Below are 25,452 nucleotides of genomic sequence, written 5' to 3'. Positions count from 1 at the left end.
ATTCAGGAGCAGTAGGCTAGTTTCCTAAAAAAATTTTTTAGTCCGTCAATTTTAATATAAAAAAATATTGGACACGTATATTTTTAAATGTCAATCAAACAAATAATTACAAAGTTATAGTGCGTTGAAGTTCCACGCGACGTCACAAAGTGCAGCACTTTTATGCACTCACTGACGTCACGGGCCTTTTCTTTACAACTTTGACACGCTTTATCTCTTTACCTTTTCATTAGTTTTAAAAAGTGAAAAATAGGTGTCGAGTATTTTTTGATAAGCTAACTGACGGACTAATTAAATCTTGCTTTTTTACCCAGGAAACATCCCTGTTCTCTGAAATAAAACATTATAATCCCGCACTATACATAGTGCGTAGTGTGCTTGAGTTCATTCCCCTCCCGACCGTGGCACACTGGCCTTAAGACTTTTACTTTTGCGCAAACGAGCCGACATCCGATAGTGTTGGGCAAAGGGCGGGAACAGGTGGTATTCTTGGAACTGGTGAAATACTAGGTTTTTTTAAAGTTATTTTTTGTTTTGCCGAAAAAAAAAATGTAAGTTTGATATAATGGGGTAATACTCATTCTGACGCAGTCGGGTAAAAAGTGTGAAAATAGTAATTTAAGAAAAGAAGAAAGAAACAAATTTTCTTTGGTACTAAAATGGAATGGTTACAAATTAACATAAAGAGCAAAAACAATAAAATTGTCGTACCAAATTGGTCTCTGCTTGGTATGATTTTTGTAAGTATGTAAAGGGCGCGTATGTAAATGTTAGGTTCTTTTTTTAATTTGTAAGATTTTTATGTATTTACGTGAGTGAAGTCGCTTGTGTCCAAGCTAGATAAATAATAAAAATATCACAATATTTTTTTTATGTAGGTGTAGGACGGTATACCAAAACACGTTTTTTTTTTTTTTTTTTTTTATTTATTAGTGCAAAAGACTTGTAAGCTTACAGAGCAGGTCTTTTGTATGGTAGTTGTGAAATGGGTGTAGATTTTGATTTCATAGGGGCACATTTTTGTGTGAATACAACATTATTTATTAATAAATTGCTCTGTGTATATTAATAATAAAGAAATGAATGAAATAGGAAATTATAAAAATAATTTATTTAGACGAAAATACATAATTACCTCATACTCATCTCTGTATTATAACGAGTACCTTAAGATTTTTGAGAGATAATAAGGCATTAAGTTCGCCAAACATCTATTTTTTATGCATAACAAGGCAGGTAGGTATTTGACCGCAATCGTACCTGATGTTAAGTGAGATGCAGGTGATTTAGTTATGGTTTAAATTAGGGATGTTATGGATATGTAGTTTCGGATATAGGAATAATATTATACCGGTTTCGGTTTCGGTTACGGATATTATTTTATTTCGGATATTCGAAAGTTTACGGTTACGGATATCTGTGCTTTAAAATGCAATTTACAATAGTTGTCCAACACGGTTCATTCAAGGCCGCACACTTCCTACATCGAATAAAAAGTAATCTTCTATTATATAAAAGAAAGTCGTGTTAGTTACTCCACTTATAACTCAAGAACGGCTGAACCGATTTAGCTGAAAATTGTCAGGGAGGTAGTTTAGAGCCAGGAGAAGGACATAGGATACTTTTTATCCCGTTCGAAATAAAAAAAAGTCTGCTTATTTATTGCCATTAAGGCGGAACAAAGTTCGCCGGGTCAGCTAGTATAGAAATAAAAATTGATACTAGTTGCAAAGGTAAATCAGGCTGTTATGCCTTTACATATAATGCTATACAAAAACAATTTAAACTGCCTACATCCGAAACTATCCGAAACTTTTGAATCGGTTACGGTTTCGGATACTTTTTTATTTCGGATATCCGAATGTTTTCGGATATCCATAACATCCCTGGTTTAAATAAATAAAAAACTAATCAATCTTTCTTTTTGCCCACAGAACCTTCGACATGTCGTCCGAGGGTTACTCAGCGAACGAGGTGGACGCCATGACGGACAGGATAGCGGCCACCTACGCAGGCCTCTCAGTGTTCGTCACTGGAGGCACTGGTTTCATGGGGAAGGTGCTGATTGAAAAACTGCTCAGGTGAGACTAGCTAAACTTTCGAAGACAACACACACAACTTCGAACTCCTATGTTCTTCTGATTAATTTCGTTGCGGGTCCAATGACAGTTAACTTTCCCCCGGAACAAACTTGACCTTCACTGGTTGTGTTATTGGCGGTCAAGCTGTAGATCCTGGCTACACAGGAGTTGCAGCGATGGGAACGAGAGGTGGGAATAGTCCCGTAGTGCCCTGCAGTGTTTAGATTAGATTCAATGGATGGGCAATGGATACCTGGCTTGGCTCTTATCAGGCCAGTGCTACTAAGGTAAGAATGTACCCTAGGTCTGAATTGATGTGGCTGAGATGAGCGATTCAGATCTTTTGGTGCTGGTCATTGGAGGCACTGGCTTTATATAAAAAGTGCTCTTAAAGAATCTAGTAAGGTAAGAATGGACCCTACGGTATTTTACCTAGGTTCCAAATTGCAGTGGATGCTTGAGGGACAGGATAGCGGCTACATACGCAGGCCTCTCAGTGTTTGATACTGGAGGCATTAGCTTCATGGGGAAGGTGCTTATAGAGAAGCTGCTCAGGTAAGAATTAACCCTAGGTCTTTAAAGATAAGATCTAAATTGCAATGGCTGAAAGTAGATTCTGGAGGTTTTTTTTTATTTTATTTTTTTATCCACAACGAGGAAGCTCTTGGCCTGTATCTCACCTGATGGTAAGTGACGATCAGGCCGAAGGTGGAAGCGAGCTTCACCCGGAATCCTCAACCACGGAGGAACTGGCTATCTTACCTCTAACTGCCGGAACACAACAATGCTGTTAACATTGTTGTTATGGCGACAGACTTAGGTAAGATGGTGGTAGCTAGCCAGGCGAACTTAGAACAAGCCCTACCACCAACCAAATTTTACCACCAACCGTATTGTCCTGAAGGCATTGCATAAGTGAGAGTAGATGCTAAGTGACTGAGTGATATTAGAAACAAGCTGATCAGGTAAGAATGAACCATGTGTCCTTTAAGTTAGAATCTAAATTTCAGTGGGCACTATGATCAACTGCTCAAGCTGGTTGGTAGGTAGGCGCTTATTAAGAAAAAGGTCAGGTAAGAATGAATCTTAAGGCGTATAGGTTAGAATCCATATTGCAGTGGATGCTTGAGGGACAGGATAGCGGCCACCTACGCAGGCCTCTCAGTGTTCGTCACTGGAGGCACTGGCTTCATGGGAAAGGTCCTTATAGAGAAGCTGCTCAGGTAAGAATTAACCCTAGGTCTTTAAAGATAAGATCTAAATTGCAATGGCTGAAAGTAGATTCTGGAGGTTTTTTATTATTTTATTTTTTAATTCACAACGAGGAAGCTCTTGGCCTGTATCTCACCTGATGGTAAGTGACGATCAGGCCGAAGGTGGAAGCGAGCTTCACCCGGAATCCTCAACCACGGAGGAACTGGCTATCTTACCTCTAACTGCCGGAACACAACAATGCTGTTAACATTGTTGTTATGGCGACAGACTTAGGTAAGATGGTGGTAGCTAGCCAGGCGGACTTAGAACAAGCCCTACCACCAAACAAATTTTACCACCAACCGTATTGTCCTGCTGAAGGCATTGCATAGGTGAGAGTAGATGCTGAGTGACTGAGTGATATTAGAAACAAGCTGATCAGGTAAAAATGAACCCTGTGTCCTTTAAGTTAGAATCTAAATTTCAGTGGGCGCAACTGCTCAAGCTGGTTGGTGAGTGAGCGCATAAAGAAAGTGGTCAGGTAAGAATGAATCCTAAAGCGTACTTCCAAATTGCAGTGGATGCTAGAGAGACAGGATAGTGGCCTCTCAGTGTTCGTCACTGGAGGCACTGGCTTCATGGGGATGGTGCTGATTGAAAAACTACTAAGGTGAGACTAGCTAAACTTTCGAACACAACACACACAACTTCGAACTCCTATGTTCTTCTGATTAATTTCGTTGCGGGTCCAATGACAGTTTAACTTCTCATTTTTTGTCTCTATGAATAGAAATGTTCCTAGTAACTTAACCTTTGTTTTGTCTACTTAGGCCCGGTTTTTTGATTAGTAGTTAAAATAACCAATAGTCAAATTTGACAGATGTCAAATGACAAGTGGTTAAATATCAGAAAAAAATGTTTTTCGAACAATGGTTATAGTCCAGTCAATAAAGCATTATAGATGGAAAACTGTAGAACACAATTTCTGACTTCAGGACTTTATTTAGACTAGTTAGGAGGTGAACATAGCAAAAGTCCCCGTCCTTAGCCCTTGAGCCGGCGGGGAGAGGGGGGTTTAAAGGTGCCACTTTTCGGTTTTTCGCTTAATCCTCGGAAACTATGCGTCCTAGTGACATGACTACTATGAACCAAAAAAAGCATATTCAATTTGCTACAGGTGAGATAGTCAACTTTTTTGATAAATTGTATAGTTTTCGCGGCATCTGCTCTAGAAGGTCTGTAAAATTGGAAATTTTATTTTTGTCTTACATGTTCCCATCAGGAGAAAATCGACTAAATCAACATTGAGCAATTATTCTAGACATGCGGGAGCATGTTAAGCCTAGTTCCAGGGAGGGGACTGCACCGTGCGTATATTTAGACGAACCACTTTGAGCCACTATTGATTCCTCATCACTCAAAAACTACTGTGCATTAACACTTCAAATTTGGCTCATGTGTTGAGACTTGCAAGATAAACATCAGCTTCAAATTTCATAAATATGCCTCAAACGGTTCTTTAGGTATTGACGTCCAAAAATCTACATGTCTGACCTATATACCAAATTCTAACCACTTCCAGATGACCTCGAAGGTTCAAATTTGGCATCCAGAAAGGTAGTTATGTAAATACAAATGAACAAATAAAAAACCAGTAAATTTTCACATTTCACTGGTGATAGATAGAGTTTAGTGTTCTAAATGTCGATTTTTGAACGTCAATACCTAAATAACCGTTTGAGGTATATTTATGAAATTTAAAGCTGATGTATATCTTGTAAGTCTCAATACATGAGCCAAATTTGAAGAGTTAATGCACAGTAGTTTTTGATTGATGAGGAGTCAAAAGTGGCTCCAATCGGTTCGTATAAATATACACACGGTGCAGTCCCCTCCCTGGAACTAGGCTTAACATGCTCCCGCATGTCTATATTGTTTGCTCAATGTTGATTTAGTCGATTTTCTCCTGATAGGAACATGTAAGACAAAAATTAAATTTCCAATTTTACAGACCTTCTAGAGCAGATGCCGCAAAAACTGTACAAGATATAGAAAAACTTGACGGTCTCGCCTGTAGCAAATTGAATAAGCTTTTTTTGGTTCATAGGAGTCATGTCACTAGGACGCATAGTTTCCGAGGATTAAGCGAAAAACCGAAAAGTGGTACCTTTAAACCCCCCTCTCCCTGCCGGCTCAAGGGCTAAGGGCGGGGACTTTTGCTATGTTCACCACCTAACTAGGCTAAATAAAGTCCCGAGGTCAGAAATTGTGTTCCACGGATTTCTCTCTACACCGTCGTTAAGGCATTCATTGACTGGACTATTACCTTGACTTTTAGTACATTTTTTAACTATTAGTTAACATTTTGTTAATATTTAACCATTAGTAACAAAATTTAACAATTTGTTATTTTAACTATGAATCAAAAAACTGGGCCTTAATTGACTTTATTATTTTTGATGCTTACAGAAAATGCACAGAAATCCGCCAGATCTACCTCTTGGTGCGACCGAAGAAAGGGAAGACCCCGAAACAGAGGCTGGAAGAGTTATTCCAGGGAGAGGTGAGTTTTAAAAATATTAAGTTACTAGCGGCCGCCCGCGACTTCGGACGCGTGGACCCCGTTTAACCCCTTTAGGAGTTGAATTTTGCAAACTGCCGTCTTAGTGAGCACCTACGTTCTAAAAGGAACCCCCATGCAAAATTTGAGACTCCTAGCACTTGTAGTTATTGATAAATGAGGTCACAGTTCTGGTGTCGGACTTTTGGGTGACCATTTGTGGAATTTGATTTGATGGAAAGTTATGATCAGGCTGAAGGTGGAAGCTAGCTTCACCCAGAATCCTCAACTACAGAGGAACTGTCTATATTATCTCCAACTGCCGAAAAAAAAAAAATACTAACGCTGTTAAAGTGATTTTTATGGCGACTAAGGCAAAACGGTGGTAGTTAGCCAGACGGTATAAGAACAAGTCCTCCACCTACCAAACCGTGAAGAAAAAGCTCCCACTGAGAATCGAACCCGGGCTCTCTATTTATTTATCACTAACACAACCACTGTTGATCAGAAGTGGACGTCCTATGGTTGATGTGATGATGATGATGAACCCTACCACTGCTTAGGGACAAATAATATGCTGAGAAGAAGTAGTGCAAGAAACTCAGTCACCACTATGGCAGACATATTTCAAAATCTGAAAATTGTGAGAAAACTTACTTAATTTAACGTCGTTGAGTAATACTCGTTAAGGCGTACCTTAAACGAAATAGTAGTGTTTAGTAACTTTCCGTTCTAGGCATTTTCTTGTGACCCACTAACCTAACTTGTTGTTACATAAGAGCTAGAGTCAGGTTTTTAAAATGGACAGTCTAACGCATTTACAAACATTACTATGAGGTCTCACAGTGCGCGAGGACGCACAAGGTGACTAGTTAGGTTCGAAATGGACAGTCTAACGCATTTACAAACATTACTATGAGGTCTCACAGTGCGCGTGGACGCACAGGGTGACTAGAGTTAGGTTCAAAATGGACAGTCTAACGCCTTCACAAACATTACTATGAGGTCTCACAGTGCGCATTGACGCTCAGGGTGACACACGAAGCAAAAACAGAGCTCTATTCAACGCTGTGCGTTCGATTTGCTGCTTTACTTGAGCAAGTATAGTTTGTGAATACTTGTATTAGTCTGGCTGTAATATCTAGATTTTTAATAGTGCCCCTATAACGTAATTGGCCTCTTTCTATTGCATAGTACCTAAATGAGAAAAGTACTAGTAAGTATTTAAAAATAATTCAGTATCACATAATTTACAAAATAGAAAAATATATTTAAATGTACATACACAAGATACTGAATCAGGGTTATAAACAATAATACTGTAACGTTACATCAAAATCCGTTCAGTAGTTTTTGCGTGAAAGAGCAACAAACATCCAGACATCAAAACTTTCGCATTTATAATATTAGTAAGATAACAACAATCGCCTGGAAGATATCGCTTAATAGAAATAAGACCGCCTAAATTGTGCCGTCTCTTTTTGTGTATTAATTATTTTTTTGTGTGGTATAGAAAGGGGGCGTCCATTAATTACGTGAGACGTTTAGGGGAGGGAGGGGGTCAAGAAAAACCTCACTAAATCTCACGTAGGGGAGAGGGGGGGTCTCGATAAATATCACGTAATTTTTTTCAGCTAGAAAAAGGGTCAAAGGACAATGACCAAAAGTGGTCCAAATGTCCACCACTAATGAGACCTATATTGGCTTATAGTCCATTAAATAGAGATTAACTTTCAGTATGGAACGAAAAAAAAATAAGCTGTCAGTAAAAAGTTATGACCGTATGAAAAATTGTAGTAGTTTACGCGCTAATCTCAGGAACTACTGGTCCGATTTGAAAAATTATTTTTGTTATGGATAGCCCATTTATCAAGGATGGTTTTAGGTTATATAACATCACCCTACAACCAATAGAGGCGGAGCAGCGACCACCCGACCATAATTCCAATATTGTTGTCTTTCTTCTGAGCTGATTTTTTTTTCTTTTAGCGAGTATCTAACACGGCACACTAAACGGCATGACATAACATGCATAGATTAGTCCAAAATGTGCGATGGATAGAATGATATCAAGAACATTTTTCGGATGAAAAGGTAAAAAACATGACTTTTCATTCAGTCATAACTTTTTACTGACAGCATATTTTTGATTGCGGTTTGGTTATAATGAATCAGTATTTAGTAGACTATTTTACTACATAGGTCTCGTTAGTGGTGGACATTTGGACCACACTCCATACATTTTTGGTCATTGTCCTTTCGAGAAAATGTCCTCCCATGCCCGGCAGCCATCAAAATTCGTTCGTCAACTTTAGTTCATAGGTTCAATAGCAATCGAAGTTGGTAAGTTAAACCGTCTAAACAGTAAAGAACTTAGAAGAAACAGTTTTTTTATATGAACTCCTAATCGAAGCTAACCCTTACATTGGAAATATGTATTTTAAAAAATCTCACGTGAGATTGTGGGGAGGGGGAGGGGGTCTGGTAAAATCTCACCAAGGGGGGCGGGGGGGTTAAAAATTTGCCAAAATTGTCTCACGTAATTAATGGACGCCCCCAAACTATGACATACCTAAATTATGAATTGCCTATTCGTACACTGAATTATAAAGTCTTACAAAACCTATCTTTATAAATAAACTTTACTTCTTACATAACCTTTTAACAATAGTGTAAATTGCTAGTTACATCTAAATCGAAACTTTGTCTCGCTAGATATCTTATGAAAGCCTTAGTTGACTATGGCGTAAGTTTATACTGCCTTTAGCTAAAACATTGGCTAACTACAAGATTTACAAGGACCATAAAATATGTCTACCACAAAAGAAAATCGAAAGTTTTAACTGAGAAGGTTCCTGCGCATAGAGATGTAGAGAGATGCCAACTAATGCGCTGAGTTCGAAACTCAGTGTCGCATTAGAAATTCACACACACAAAGTAATCAAAATATGTGCTCATTATCCACTGCGGTATCAGCATACTAAGTCCATTTTACGCCACGTCAACTATTTGTACTCGATACGACAGAAAATCGAAAGTTTTTCGTGCTAGTTGTTTATATCTCTTCAGGGGCGCTGTTTAATTTTTCATACTAAATTTCTCGATGGCGATTTGAATACGCAAACGATACGAACTCGAAAGTTTTTTGTGCTAGTGGTACAGTACTCAACATTCAAATAATCTTTAATACTACGCAAGCAATGGCCACTTGTGGTCTAAACTGAATAAATGATTTTGATTTTGATTTTTTTGATTTTTGAATGTATATTTACATTATGACGTCGCTGCTGTCATCATTACTGTCGCGAGCAATGTGTTCTGTTTTTGGGCATATTGCTGCGACACCGTCCACGCCGCCTTGTCATATCTCCCTTTAGTTTCTGTGATCTGTGATCCTGTGGTAGTTACTTTTATTACAATAAACGATATGATACGTTATGTAAGTTATAAATTGCTGTATTTGATTGAAAAAGAGGCTGACAAAGGTGACTGAGTTTTTTCCCCCACTTCTTTTCAGCACTACGTACTTACTTACAATAAGTTGGGATTTGGAATTGTACATGCTGTATTAAGCACGTAGCACACTCATCAACCCGGAAAGGGATCGTAACCGTATCAACTCGAGGCGGTCAGTATTCTTTGTATGAAACTCCATACTGCAACGCACACTTATCCATACCGTAAACTAAACGCCTCGCCTCGCGGTTGACAGCGCGCGAAAGGTGATACGGTGATCCCTTTCCGAGTTGATAAGTCTGCTGTGACCTTTTAAGGGCCTTCCACACGCTGGCTGTTTGTCAAAAACACCGCAAACAGCAAAGTCCCAAACATCAACAACAATCACCCAACACTTGTCTTTATAATAACATCCTATAATTGTGTCTTTATAAGGCCAGCATACATATCATTATTTCTTCCAAGTTGTACTTTAGACCTTGTTAAGTATAGTGATGTAATAATAATAATAGGATTTATTTCAGACGACAAATACATCCTTAAGTGTTAGGCTGAGTAGCACCATCTTACATTAACTTTAACAGACGTCAAAAATCTGTCAAATTCCATAGAAAAACATTATTGTTATACCTAGGGTTAGTATAGTTCGTTTCATCCACGAAGACGCACCCCACCAATGTTTGGTCTCGGTCGCGCGGGGTGCGGGGAGTTTGATCCGAGCAATCCGAGCGTCATTATTGTAGTGTGCGTGTGCACTCATGGAGCATTTAGCGTGTACCGATAACACTCAAACATTAGCGGAAGAATGGTGGGGCGCGTCTTCGTGGATGAAACGATCTATAACGTGATGTACTGAATTGTTAATATTTTAAATTCAAAACCTGAGTATTCGTGGAATGTAAATTGATGACATTGTATTCTTTTGAAATGGTAAATTAAATATTTGGTTAAATTTGCATATCTGAATGGATTAATTATGCAGTCTTTGTAACTTTTAAAGTTAACAGACTATCTTTTGCTACTATCGTCTACTAGTTGTGCCCGCGACTTCGTACGCGTGGATCCCGTTTTACCCCCATAGGGGTTGAATTTTGCAAAATCCCGTCTTAGTGAGCACCTACGTTCTAAAAGGAACCCCCATGCAAAATTTGAGACTCCTAGCACTTGTAGTTTCTGATATTTCGTGATGAGTGAGTACGGATACGGATACGGATATCCTGCACATCACTATTAAGAAGCTTGCGTAATAATAATTTATGTATTTGTGGTTGTTCGACCTTTACCCTTAATGTCGTATTTAGCAGTAATTTTGTCACGAAAAGTGGTAGCTGAATAATAATGTGACATATTATAATACTAGCGGCCGCCCGCGACTTCGTACGCGTGGATCCCGTTTCACCCTCTTAAGGGTGGTATTTCGTTTCACAAACATTACTATGAGGCCTCACAGTGTACACAGGGTGAGACACGAACTAAACACAGATCTTTATTCGACGCTGTGTGTTCGATTTGCTGCTTCACTTAAGCAAGCATCGTTTATGAATACGGATTACGGGCGTAAGTATTTTGTACATTTTAATGGGAAAAAATAGTCTTTGTTCTTAGCATTCAATTAGGTTGACAAAAAGTTCTGCTGTTTTTTGTGTGATGTGTGATGTGTGATGTCATTAATTAAAACTGTAAACAATGAGTTGTGTAATTTGTATAAGTAATTACTAATTAGGTGTCTTGATTGTTATTGTCGAGCATCTTTTAAGCATCGTACATTTTGGGGACATTTTTTAGGTAAAGTACAGCAAGAAATGGTAAAATTCCGATGTTTACTGTATTTTGGTGTAAAAACTACTTAGGCTGGGTTGCCCCATCTTACTTTAACTTTAACAAACATCAAAAGTCCGTCAAACTCCATACAAAACACTAGTCATCGCTAAAGTATAACCGCCTCTGTGGTCTAGTGGTAAGACCACCTGCTTCAGACGCAGAGGTCCCGGGTTCGATTCCCAGTGGGAGCAGATTTTTCTGTTCGGTTTGGTTGGTGGTAGGGCTTGTTCTAAGTCCGCCTGGCTAGCTACCACCATCTTACCTAAGTCTGTCGCCATAACAACAATGTTAACAGCATTGTTGTGTTCCGGCACTTCCGGCAGTTAGAGGTAAGATAGCCGGTTCCTCCGTGGTTGAGGATTCCGGGTGAAGCTCGCTTCCACCTTCGGCCTGATCGTCACTTACCATCAGGTGAGATCCAGGCGAAGAGCTTCCTCGTTGTGGCTAAAAAAAAAAGTTATGGTTAAAATTACGTGGGTGGAGTTGCATTCAGCCTTAGTATTTTTGTCTCTAACACCAGATAACTCGCTCAAAAATCAATAATGAATGTATGTTTTTTTAAATAAAATATATTTATTTTGATTCAGGAGACTTTTAGGTCTATTTTCATAAGAAAATATAGCCGAAATAATTGGGTAGTTGGCACCAATGATTTCAAGGCACAGCTTCTTTAAAAACACTTTATTCTCCTAAAAACCCAGTTCAACATTCTGTGAAGTTAGATTTTTAGTAACGTGACTATTCCCACGGTGGGAATAGTCACGTTACTAAAAATCTAACCTCTCGTTCCCACCGCTGCAACTCCTGTGTAGCCAGGACCTACAGCTTGACCGCCAATAACCCAACCAGTGAAGGTCAAGTTTGTCCCGGGGGAAAGTTAAATTTTTAGTAGTTAGCTTTGAAACCAATAAAATAATAAAAGTCAAAAACATAGCCCTCCTTCTGGCGCAGTCGGGTAATCAATTGAGTTCGTTAACTAGTGCCGCCAATATTTTTCATCATCATCATCATCTCAGCCATAGGACGTCCACTGCTGAACATAGGCCTCCGCCAATGCTTTCCATGTTGATCGACTGGTAGCGCCCTACGTCCAGCTTCCCTGCTACCTTTATGATATCGTCGGTCCACCTTGTGGGTGGACGTCCCACGCTGCGTTTTCCGTTACGCGGCCTCCATTCCAGAACCTTGCTGCCCCATCGCATCGGCCGTCAGTTCTGCGTACTATGTGCCCTGCCCATTGCCACTTCAGCTTGCTAATCCGTCGGGCTATGTCAGCGACAATAGTTCGTTTACCTATGTACCGTGTTTCATGTAATAAACAATTTGAATTTTGAATTTGAATTTACTTGAATCTGTCTAAAGACGTATTTTATTAGAATTCCTCCAAAACTCAAACGACGAAACTAGAATGGATCCGTAGTTACACCGAAACAGTTTCACAATATGGCGGCGGTTGCGACAACTTTGCTCACGAGCGTTGCCACAACATGTTGCTCGCATATCCTTTATTACTACTTAGTCGTGAGTGAAAATTGTTTTGTTTTCAAGACATTACTTCTATGTTTATGGTAAAGTGGTTAAAAAGATTATTGATCCGAAACATTAGGTTGTAATGAGGGCTATCGTTTTTAATACTTAACAGTTGGCACCCCTGGCGATTGACAGGACCTTACTCTACAGTGACGCCATCTTGATGAGTGCAAATGCGATAGTCCTCCTACCACTTTAGCGCTCACCAGTTGGTGCCACTGTCTTCGCTACTAGCAAGTGACAGGACCTTACTCTACAGTGGCGCTAACTGGTGAGCGCTAAAACGATAGCCCTCATTACTGGAGGTGTAGCGCTTAACTTAGCCAGTGCCTGAGGTGTGCGGCATGGGAGGGGTGACATTCACGTTCATTGTGACGTGACAAAGGAGATCAGTACGACTAGCATGAAAAACTTTCGAGTTCGAATCGTTTGCGTATTCGAATCGCCATCAAAAGATTTAGTACGAAAACTACAACAGCGCCCTTGTGTATGTGTCGTAAAGTTGACTTAGTGTGAGAAATGGATGCGCGAAACTTATTTTGAGAATCAAAATTGTCACGTTATCGTTTAATTCGAAGGTTGAGTATCGAATTTTGTCGAATACGCAAACGATTCGAAGACGAAAGTTGTTCATGCTAGAGGTACTGTACCTCTCGATACTCAATCTTCGAATTAGACGATAACGTGACAATTTTGATTCTCAAAATAAGTTTCGTGCAACCACATCTCATACTAAGTTCACTTTACGACACGTTCACAAGGGCGCTGTTAAAGTTTTCTTACTAAATCTTTTGATGGCAATTCTAGTACGCAAACGATTTGAACTCGAAAGTTTTTCGTGCTAGCCGTACTGAAGTCTCGCTGACCTTTGAAGTTACAAAAACACCCTCTCGCGCTGCTCCCATACCGCAAGTGCTGACTGAGTTAAGCAATAGGACTGTTGTCGAGTGGTTCCGGCAAAGCAGGATAGGTCCACCCCACCCTTTCTTTTCTGGATGTGGTACGAGGCGACTAAGGGACAAATATGCGAACATCAGGCCTCCCCAATCTATGAAAGGGTTGTATTTCTGCAGTGGAGACTAGAAAGCTGGCTAAACGAGTCGGAAAGGCCTGATGTTTATATTTTTCCCTTATTTATTTAATCTTTTCAGCCATATAAATTGGTGTAATTGGGCATCTAAATAGATATAAGGCATTCTCTGCCAAGGTTAACAACCTTCAGAAAAAATCCCTTATGCCCATTTTCACCTCCTATAAAAACAATTCCTGTTATAGTGATCACTTCAAAATTAGGGATTGATGGTGAAAACGGGCATTAGTCACCTGTTACGTTATCTGTCAGAGTAGTGATCCTATTCTACCCTGCCAAAGTCACACAGCTACACGATTATATTCTTTACAAAATTCTATATAGATAATATATAGATAATAATAGAGTCCATAATTCCAGCTGTTCGAGCAACTCCGCAACCTTCGTGGTGGAGTGGAACCGATCTTGGAGAAGGTGACCCTCATCTCTGGTGACGTCAGCGAACCCGACCTGGCTATGAGCGAGGCGGACAGACAGCTGCTGATTGAAAACGTGGATATTATTATACACGCTGCTGCCACTATCAGGTATACCTTCCAGACATTTTTAGCGGTCATCATCATCATCATCATCATCTCAGCCATAGGACGTCCACTGCTGAACACAGGCCTCCCCCAATGCTTTCCATGTTGCCCGGTTGGTAGCGGCCTGCGTCCAGCGCCTTCCTGCTACCTTTATGATGTCGTCGGTCGTTTTGGCAGTCACACCGCAAATAAGTTAGAACAGAGAAAAGATTCAGAAGCGAGTAAAATTAGAAGCTAGTCAAGCGACTGGAGCTAGACGGTAGAAGATATGTATTACTAAAGGTGTGTTAAGTGTGATAAGCAGCGTGGGACGTCCACCCACAAGGTGGACTGACGACATCTTAAAGGTAGCAGGGAAGCGCTGGACGTAGGCCGCTAGTACCAATCGATCAACATGGAAAACATTGGGGGAGGACTATGTTCAGCAGTGGACGTCCTATGGCTGAAATGATGATGATGATGATGATGACTAAAGTCGTGAAAGATTAGAAGAAGTTAAAAATAAGACTATAAGCAAGTAGGTAGAGGCGAGTAGATTTAAAAGCGAGTGGGGATAGAACTCCTAGAAGCAAATAAAGTAGATATAGAATCAAGAAGCTCTCATGGAGAAAATGACCCTCGTGACTGGTCCTGGCTATCAATGAGACATGGCTGACAGACAGCTGCTGATTGAAAACGGGGATATTATGATACATGTTGCTGCCACTATCAGGTACACCAATACCTTCCAGACCTTTCGTAGTCACGTAGGTTATAAGCAAGAACCAAACCAAGAATCGAGAACAATTTGCAATAAAAACTAGGTACAATACAAGGATCAGCAGTAGTTATTGCACTAGACTCGCAGACCTGTATTGTAATAACTAAATTAGACGCAAGTAGGGCTAGAATTAAGTAGAATTATAAGCAAGAAGGGCAGAATTAGAAGCTAAAAGACTAAAAAGAATTCGAGCTAGAAGTGGGAAAGTTAGAAGCAAGTAGAGAGAGTTTTTTGAAGGACTAGAAAATCGAGTAGAGATAGAAAATTTAGTAATGATCTTGATTTTTTCAGATTTGACGAAGAACTAAAGAAAGCAGTGCTCCTAAACGTCAGAGGCACAAAACTGATCGTAGAGTTGGCTAAAACCTGCAAAAAACTGAAGGTAATTTTTGTATATTTTTTTCACTCAGGGTACAACCCGAGCCCCTAAAGCTAAGGAGTGGGTTTACCAATAAATGTTGCTCGAGGGGGTTCGACTCGAACTAGCGTTCGTCGAATTTTAAAGAGGAAATCCTATGCCGAAACTTTTAAGTTATAATAAGCTGCTACTATACTTAGCGCAGCAGCGAGTATAACTAATAATCTAAGACTAGGCGCAGACCATCGATTTTTAGTTGGCCGATAGTTTTGCCCGATTTTAAATTGTATGAAGAATCGGCTAAATCAAATCGGTGTAATGTGCGCACTACCATACATGCCCATACTGATTAAGTGCCCGACTTATCGGCCAACTAAAAATCAACGGTGTGCGCGTACTCTTGGTTGCACCATCAAACTTTAACTTTGACAAACGTCAAAAATCTGTCAAACTCCATACAAAAATCATCGGTTATCGTCATAGTTACCGTTAAAGTTGGGTGGTGCAACTCAGCCTTATTGTCACATGTCAGTGAACAACATTTTGTTGGCAATAAATAATAAATATATTTTCATTGACTTTCTGTCTCATTTGCATTGGCCTAATCAATCTATTTAATTTCCTCAGTTATTCATCCACATCTCGACGGCCTACTGCCACCTCCACGAGAAGCTTCTGGAAGAGAAGCCTTACCCTCCCCCCGCGGATCCTCACCAGATCATCCAGGCTATGGAGTGGATGGATGAGGAAACCGTCGCTCAGTTAACACCTAAGTAAGTGTTATTTATATTATAACTAGCTTTCCGCCCGCGGCATCGCTCGGCATCTCTATGTCAAATTTCATCAAGATCGGTTCAGTGGTTTAGGCGTGAAAGAGAGACAGACAGACAGACATAGTTACTTTCGTATTTATAATATTAGTATAGATACTAGCGTAGATCCCGTTTTACACCCTTACCTAGGGGTTGAATTTTGCAAAATCCCGTCCTAGTGAGCACCTACGTTCTAAAAGGAACCCTCACGCAAAATTTGATACTCCTACCACTTGTTGTTTCTGAGATTTCATGATGAGTGAGTGGGTCAGTCAATCAGTGACCTTTCGCTTTTATAGATATTAGATTATAGTTTTATTAATCCACCTACGAGGTGGACAGACGACCTCATAGAGGTAGCAGGAACTTGCCGAATATACCACCAACTAAACCGAGCTGAAAATTTTGCCCCAACAGGAATTGAACCTGGGACTGGGATCTCTGGGTCAGAGATAGGCGTGGTCTCAAACCAAATCATTATACGGCTAGCAAGAAAATCTTTCGAGTTCGAATCGTTTGCGTATTCGAATCGCAAAAGATTTAGTACGAAAACCACAACAGCGTCCTTGTGAACGTGTCGTAAATTGAACTTAGTATGAGAAATGGTTGCACGAAACTTATTTTGTGAATCAAAATTGTCACGTTATCGTTTAATTCGAAGATTGAGTATCGAATTTTGTCGAATACGCAAACGATTTGAACTCGAAAGTTTTTCGTGCTAGCCATACAGTACTTCGGCCCTGGCTGGTGGCTGGTGCTGAGAAGAAGTGGCAGAAGAAACTCAGTCAAACCCAGTCTTACCACTGAATCTATCTAAGATCTATATCTATAGTGCCAAAGGTCACTGACTGACTCACTCATCACGAAATCTCAGAAACTACAAGTGGTAGGAGTCTCAAATTTTGCATGGGGGTTCCTTTTAGAACGTAGGTGCTCACTAAGACGGGCTTTTGCAAAATAACCCCTAAGGTAAAACGGGATCGTACGAGCAGCCGCTAGTAATATTATGAAGAGGAAAGATTTAATAATATAATTAACCATATTTTTTTCAATATTTCAGGTTACTGGACAAACTGCCGAATTCGTATGCGTTCACGAAAGCTCTCGGCGAGGCCGTGGTGGTGGAAGCGATGGAAGCTGACCTCATCCCTGCCATGATCCTCAGGCCTTCCATCGGTGAGTGGATTCAATCCTTCAATCAATATGAAACACGTCCCAAATAGTCTCACATCTTTTGTGTCTACAATATGTATTAACTACTATGATACATAGAGCATTGTGAATTAATATTAAACCATTTAAGACATAGTTCACACACTGACTTATATACTCAACATCAAATAAATCGCACCTTCCGCGACGCGACCTTTAAAGATTTTCTTCTGACACATTCATGGTGCTCCAACAATATTGGTGTTATTTGAACGCCCAATAAATAAACTTAAAGAAAAACACATTTAATTTTTTTATAAACAATTAACAGGTACCATAAATGTGACTTGAAAAAAGGCCTCACTTGGGGCTCACCTCTGGGATCAATTAGACCATTTTTTGTGAATATAGAACCAAATAATGATCTTTCGTGTCTTTTTTAACAGATGGATAGCGATTAATCCCCATTTAACAGTTTTATAGCCATAAAAGTTGGCTCAAGCGTAACTACCTATTTTTTGAAGCAGTGACTCTGGATCCTTCTAAAAACACATTTTTGGGATAAAAACCTTTCCTTTAATGAAATGAAGGTTAGAACTAGGCTTTCAAATGCAACCAATGTTGGTGGGAAGTGGGGATGCATACGTTTGAGAAGTGCTTGTTGCTGGAGGTGCGATTTATTTGATGCCGAGTGTGAGCCAGACCTATGATGATAGTCCGATGCCGAAATACTTAGAAACTTGTTAAACTAAAGTATTATTTTTCCAGTCATCCCCATCTGGCAGGAGCCTCTACCAGGATGGACGGACAACATTAACGGCCCCACTGGTCTTCTTATTGGTAAGAATTCATTCATAGAATATTTTAAAAGTTAAAAAAATCATTTGGTGATTGAAATACACGGCGCCTTCAGTTCTAAACTAAGCAAAGTACCTGATGACGGATTTAACTATGGATATAATTTGCGCCACTTTCACTTTAACCGTAATTATAACCATAACAGAATGTTTTGAGTAGAAAAAATATGAATGTGTAGTTGTTAATTTCGCGAGTGCGAGTGAGCTTTGCATGTGTGTTTTTTTTATAGACATTGCACTATCATTTTAAGCATGCACACGGTTGGGGCTCGCTCGCCTTCGTGAGTTGCTTAAGAACTAAGCTCAAGAACTGTATTATTTGTTGTAGTGGTTGTAATTTTTAAGTATTGCATGAGTAGATGATATAGTATAGTGTAGTAATTAGCAGGAAACACAATGAATGCTCGGGCTGGGTGGCGCCATCTTGCTGTAACTTTAATAATCTATCAAATGGGTTTATCGTTTTAACCAACTTAAAAAAAAAGATTCTATGTTCGACTGTAGGTATGTATTTTTAACGGAAACGGACGCCAATTAATATTTATAAGTTTTTAGCTGTTTACAATTTCCACAATTACAATTGAACCATATTCAATTGTAATTGTGGAAATTCTTGAGGGAGGCCTATGTTCAGCAGTGGACGTCCTATGGCTGAAATGATGATGAAGATTAAAAAAAAAAACTTATTAATTATATTAATTTGATTTAAAATGATGATTATGTTTGTTTTTTCAGGCGCGGGCAAGGGTGTGATCAGGACTATGTATTGCAAGAGCAACAGCTATGCTGACTACCTGCCTGTTGACGTCTTCATAAACGGAATCATGATTAGTGCGTGGAACTACATCACATACGGGTAAGTTGGTGTTTTTAAACGGTTTTATTATTAAGAAAGATAATGGTGACATAATTATGGACTGAAAAATAGTTTGATCTGAGTAGCTAAGATCGTTTCATCCATTCGGACGCGCCCCATTAATGTTTGGTCTCGGTCGCATTATTGTAGTGTGCGTGTGCACTCATGGAGCATTTAGCGTGTACCGGTAACACTCAGACATTAGCGGAAGAATGGTGGGGCGCGTCTTCGTGGATGAAATTATTTATAACAACCTTTATATTTTAATTCACAGCGACAAAAAGTCAAGAGTGGTCAACTTCACCTCCAGCGCTGAAATCAAGGTGACATGGCTGGAGATGATCGACGCAGGACGCGAGATCATCATGAACAGAGTGCCGCTTAACGGTGTTGTGTGGTGAGTCATCATCATCATCATCATCAATTTTATGGACACTATTATCATCATCATCATCTTCGTCGTCACATTCACTATGATTGTCCTCAAATTCTTCACCGTCACTATTTATTATTATCATCATCATCACTCCACCTTAAGCATATCATCATAGTCTAGTGTCGAGATCAAGGTGACGTGGTTGGAGATGATCGACCCTGGACGAGAGATCATCATGAACAGAGTGCCGCTTAACGGTATTGTGTGGTGAGTGATCATCATTATCATAGTTATCAGCATCACAATCATCAACTAGGGACAGCTAGGGACTGGAATTTGCTGCCTGCTGCTGTCTTTCCCGAAGACTATAATCCGGGTCTTTTCAAGGTGAGAGTGAATATTAGGCAGATATGTACCATCCTAGATTGCATCTCACTTAACACTAGATGTAATTGTATTCAAATACATGCCTTGTTATGCATAAACAAAAACTTCAATCATCATCACCATCTACATCGATACAATCACTATTATCAGCACCATAATCATTACCATCGTCATCATAGATGTCATTTCAGTCATCTTCATTATTATTATAGCCAAAATCACTGTCATTATGCGGTCGGCCGCTTACTATGGTCGGCAACTTCTTGTCTAGTCTAGAAGTCGCGGGTTCGATTCCCGCTCAATGAAAACATTTACGTGCATAATCATTATCTCATACAAATTGGAGAACGACCACACTATCGGCCGATCAAAAGTCTCGTCTGCGGCGAGTTTAAGGACGTAGCACACTTATCAACCCTGAAAGGGATCGTAACCATAACAATTTGAGGCTTTCAGTATTCTTTGTTTTAAACTCCACTATTTTTGGGCATATTGCTGCGACACCGGCCCCGCCCCCTTTTCACATCTCCCTTTAGTTTCTGTGATATATGGCTATGACTTTAGATTTACTTATTATTTATTTATTCCCCAGGTACCCCGGCGGTTCCATGAAGCACTCCCGGTTGTACCACAACATCTGCGCGCTGTTCTTCCACTGGATCCCCGCTATCCTGATCGACATACTGCTGTTCTGCCTCGGGTACAAGCCTATGTGAGTATTGACCGTAATTAGGGAAATTATCTTTCGTTTTTGGGGAATGAAAATGTTTACAAATAAAGAATTATGTGTAATGAAAATGTAAGCCGTGTGGTGACGGCAGAGTAGAATACATTTGTCACCAACCCCTACTCTTCCCGCGGGTGTCGTAGGAGGCGACTTAGGGATTACACATCAAACAGAAAACTCTCTGAAAAACATCAATCTTTTAAGCTGCGATTTCCAACCCGCCTGCCAAGCGTGGGGATTATGGCAAAACCCTTCACTATAGTGGAGGAAGCTCATAGTCCAGCCGTAGGCTGTAAAGGGCTGTTGATGAGGATGATGATGTGTAATGAAGAAATGAATAAAATAAATGATAAGATTGCATCAATTCTACTTGTCTATCTTATCATTTGGCTAGCAGAACTATATTTGAGTCAAAAATAACTCTATCCATGGGCGTATCAAAAAGGGATGGCAGCTACCCCTTGGAAATTGTAAGCCCTAATCATACAAACCTTACGTTTCATGCGATCTCATCTCTAACTGGGGCACTGGATCACTCCAGGTACCCTGAGTCAGCCTGTTTCCCCTTGGCTCAAAGGCTGGGTACGGCCATTCATTATTCAACCCCACCAATTTTGTTTGATCTTAAACCACAGTTGGTTTAGAAGAATATTTAATCTAATGAGTATTAACCTGTTCTTCCAGCCTGATGCGCGTCCACCGCCGTATCAGCAAAGGCTTCGAAGTGTTCGAGTACTACACCAACAACCAGTGGGACTTCAAGTCTGACATCGCCCAGACTGTCAGACAACGTCTCAACACGAGAGAGAGGAGAGACTACAAAGTGGATGCTGTTGGTAAGTGACACGCTAGAAGAGAAGAGTCGCCATAACAACATTGTTGTGTTCCGGCAGTTGGAGGTAAGATAGCCAGTTCCTCCGTGGTTGAGGATTCCGGGTGAAGCTCGCTTCCACCTTCGGCCTGATCATCATTTACCATCAGGTGAGATACAGGCCAAGAGCTTCCTGGTTGTGGATAAAAAAAAACTAGAAGGTTGATGCTGTTGGTAAGTGACACGCTATGCTTGTTGTCTGACTCTATGTATCGAATACCAGTGGGGCTTCAAGTCCGACATCGCCCAGACTGTCAGACAACGTCGCCTCAACACGATGGAGAGGAGAGACTATAAAGTTGATGCTGTTGTGTTGGTAAGTAATTCTTTAATCTACAACGAGAAAGGTCTTGGCCTGCATCTCACCTGATGGAAAACGATGATCGGGACCTTCGATGATCTACCTACTACAGACTTCTTCTTCTTGTCGTGTCGACAACTAACCTACACAGTGTCAGCCTAAAATTCCGCCACAAGACTGTCAGACAACGTCTTAGCACTAAGGAGAAAAGAGACTAAATAAATAAAATAAATAAATAAATAAATAAATAAAAATCATTTATTGTTTCCCACAACCAAAATTTAAAAGTTACAATTAAAATTAAAACTAGAGTAAATTAAATACAGGAAACAGGGCAGATATGTACCTACCATCCTAGACTGCATCCCACTTAACATCAGGTGCGATTGTGGTCAAATACCTGCCTTGTTATGCATAAAAAAAACAAAAAAAAACAAAAGGCCATGAGGTTCAGCTCAAGCTGCCTCGAGAGCAAGTCCCGGGCTGCGCTGTTTTTCAACCTTGCCCAGCTCTCTGAAGGTTGACGCTCTGACTACAAGGTTGACACTATTGATGAGTGCTCCAGTGCTTGATGTTAAGGATGTGAAGTTTCGGTTATGGATACGGTTACGGATATTAGAATAATATTATACCGGTTTCGGTTACGGTTACGGATACGTAGATGGAAGAGAGCTTTATCCGGAATCTTCAACCACAGATCTCACAGATGACTGCTGGGCTTACTTACTGACTTTTCAAGTTAGGTATTGCAATTAGGAATCTGTCTAAAATACTACGTGAACTAATAATTTAAATTGAACTACCTGTGGTACAACTTAAAATATTAGTAGGTACTCTTTATCTAGGTGCAACTTATTTGTGTGCAAATTATTCAAGTTTGTGAGGACAGATGGATTTAGATTTTGATGAAACTTTGTACTGATTCCACGTGTGTATGTGCAGGTCTGGACATCATGAAGTACTTCGAAGACTGCATCAAGGCTGCTCGTATCTACATCCTGAAGGAGTACGACGACACATTGCCCGCAGCTCGAAGGCATATGAGAGTGTGAGTACTAAATCCTTCCTTACTTCCCTTTTTAGAACCCTTGTTCTTCCTAAAGACGTCCTAAAACTGGTGAAGGTCAGCTCCAAGGACTTCCACGATGATGAAGTTAAAAAATATCGGTATAGTCTGGTCTGCGAGCACGTAGAATTTTGTCCACTGACCCCAAGCTACCCATCCTTATCGCTCGCGCGTAACTATGTTGCTGTCGCGCTCGCACACTCACTGCGGGCGCCCGTCGCACAGTCGCGACAGCAATATAATTACGCGCGAGCGATAAGGATGGGTAGCTTGGGGTCAGTGGACAAAATTCTACGTGCTCACAGACCGGGCTTTAGATATATCGGTAAATATCTGAATAGCTGGGACTAGAATAGCGACCACGGATCGGAGTTGGTCGACTGACTAATAATCCCAACTGCCTCCCTTGAAATTCGCAATAAATTACCAAAAGAATATGAAGAGTTTGACAGATGACCAAAATGAGATTCAAGCCTCCTACTGGACCGACGATTTAGTCAAGGTCGCTAAGCGCCTGGCTGTGGGCAGCGTAGGATCAGTCGTTGTTTAAATCGTTGGGGGAGACATTTCTTCAGTGGATGTCTATTGGTTCATCATAATGATTCATCATTTCAGTCACAGGACGTCCATTCCTGAACATAGGCCTTCCCAAATGATTTCCATGTTGACCGGTTGGTAGCGGCCTGCATCCAGCGCCTTCCTGCTCTTTATGATGTCGTCGTTCCACCTTGTGGGTAGTTCACCCACGATGCGTTCTCCGGTATGCGGCCTCCATTCCAGAACCTTGCTGCCCCATTGGCCGTCTATTGGTTGAAGATGTTAATTATGGATATTTTTTTACAGAATGTACTGGGTAGACGTTATCGCTCAGTGCCTGTTCTGGGGCCTGATTCTGTACTGGATCAGTGGCTGGTTTCCGAGCATAACGTCAGTATTCGCCACCAGTGATCCTGCGCCGACTGTCATGGCTGCATAGGCGTCCACACTCGACAATCTCATAGAATAACTTACGTTTGCCCGAAAAATTGCATGAAATTAAGAGCTAGTGAACGCCAGACCTACGTTATTTTATAAAGGCTAAAAGTTTGTCAGCGTATGCTCCGCACGTAGCAAAGAACCATGGCCAAACATGAAGTTTGGGTCATCGTTGCTTTGGCAGACAGACGGTGCTAAAAGTGTGTAAAATACCAACCCAATTACGTCAAATTATAAAGGCTGATTTTTTTAATCCCGTCTTAGTGAGCACCTACATTCTAAAAGGAAACCCCATGCAAAACTTGAGACTCCTAGCACTTGTAGTTTCTGAGATTTCGTGATGAGTGATGTCGAATGCGTAAAAATTGACATGTATGACGGATTGTACAGCGCCCCTAGCGGACACTTTAAAGAACTGAAATCTCCGTGGAAAATATATTTTTTAACGCGCTCGCTAGTGACTTTTGATGTAAACTCACACTAAGCCCTCTGTTGTTAAGAAATAATTTGCTGTGAATGTTGTAATTAATAATGCCACACGGTGGCATTATAGGGCTCTTTCCTAAGGAGGCATCCAGTATTTTGCAGGATCCTGTTTAATATGTTCAAACGAACAAGTGATATGTTCAAAGACGGATCCGTTCGGATTTCAAATTCGAATTCCAAACACTAATGAGTGTTCACTCGACAGTCAAGTTTTGCGTGGTCCTGCATTAACTACTGGATCCCCAAAACTGGATTGCAATGGGAAGAGGCTCTTATTGTTTTATGAGCTGTCTTGCAACAAACGTATGAATTATGTGTATGTAATTTGTAAGTGTTATAACGGTGTAGGTGCCTGTTTAGTATAATATTGTATTCTATCAAGACTGCGTTAGGCAAAAAGGCGACTTTCGTCTTAAATTATGTCTATAATGCTGCGTGGGGCGTTCGTGGGGAGTTCGCGGGGCGTTGGAATTTAAAGGACCACGAATGCCCCGCTCCGTCTTATACAAAGAGAAGACTCGCGTAGCATTGTGGATGTATTATTATTAATGTAGATATTAATTGTATTTTAGCAATGAGTCCCAAGTTAAGCAAATTGTATAGTTTTGTACCTTTTTGTATATTTTTCATGTATTAGACTCATTTACTAAAGTATGTTGTTGTTAAGGTGATTTTTGTACATTAAAACTTTTTGTATTAAACGGTTTTTCCTTTTTTATATTAAGGTACATACCTTCCTATATTACATTATGTAGGAAAGATATCTTATTTCATAATAAATAAACATAAAAATAAAATAAAATAAATTATCTCATCAATATCTCAAAAATTCGTAAATAAGAAATAAACTAGAACTTTTCTTTAAATTTCTCACATTTTTCTTGAGCGAAAATAAAAAGACATTGCATTGTAAACACATAAGTTTCACAATAAATAATTTTGAATTTGAATTGACGCACCACGTCATTCGCTTCCGCGCATGCTCGTCGTCATTCGCTGAATGGATTCGCGGGCGAACGCGCGCGCGTAACAATCGCGAATTCGCGAGTAGAAGTATTTAGTGAAAATTGAACAAACATTGTGATATCAGTGAATTTAGTGCGGGTTGCAGTAATACTGTAAGTAATCTTTGCATGAATTGTTTTAATACCTAGTTACTTCTTCTGGCGAATATTATACATTTATTTCTAACGAAATTGTAGGTATTTATTT

General features: G+C 40.1%; 1 protein-coding gene and 1 long non-coding RNA gene across 2 annotated transcripts in view; both read left to right on the top strand.

Annotated features, from left to right (window-relative positions):
• LOC135085818 (uncharacterized) overlaps nt 1-25,452 on the top strand; it is a 194,186-nt gene that overhangs the window by 1,803 nt on the left and 166,931 nt on the right. The window lies entirely within an intron of this gene.
• On the top strand, nt 1,940-24,941 carry LOC135085808 (putative fatty acyl-CoA reductase CG5065). The gene is made up of 13 exons (XM_063980616.1): nt 1,940-2,081; nt 5,745-5,838; nt 14,093-14,259; nt 15,308-15,398; nt 16,002-16,147; nt 17,247-17,362; nt 18,107-18,178; nt 18,931-19,051; nt 19,326-19,448; nt 20,407-20,526; nt 21,226-21,377; nt 22,656-22,761; nt 23,623-24,941. The coding sequence occupies exons 1-13, from the start codon at nt 1,945-1,947 to the stop codon at nt 23,753-23,755; spliced, it is 1,578 nt and encodes a 525-aa protein (XP_063836686.1). The 5' UTR covers nt 1,940-1,944; the 3' UTR covers nt 23,756-24,941.

The sequence above is a fragment of the Ostrinia nubilalis genome, chromosome 29, assembly GCF_963855985.1.
Source record: "Ostrinia nubilalis chromosome 29, ilOstNubi1.1, whole genome shotgun sequence".
NCBI lineage: Eukaryota > Metazoa > Arthropoda > Insecta > Lepidoptera > Crambidae > Ostrinia > Ostrinia nubilalis.
This window is presented reverse-complemented; position numbering and strand designations above follow the sequence as displayed.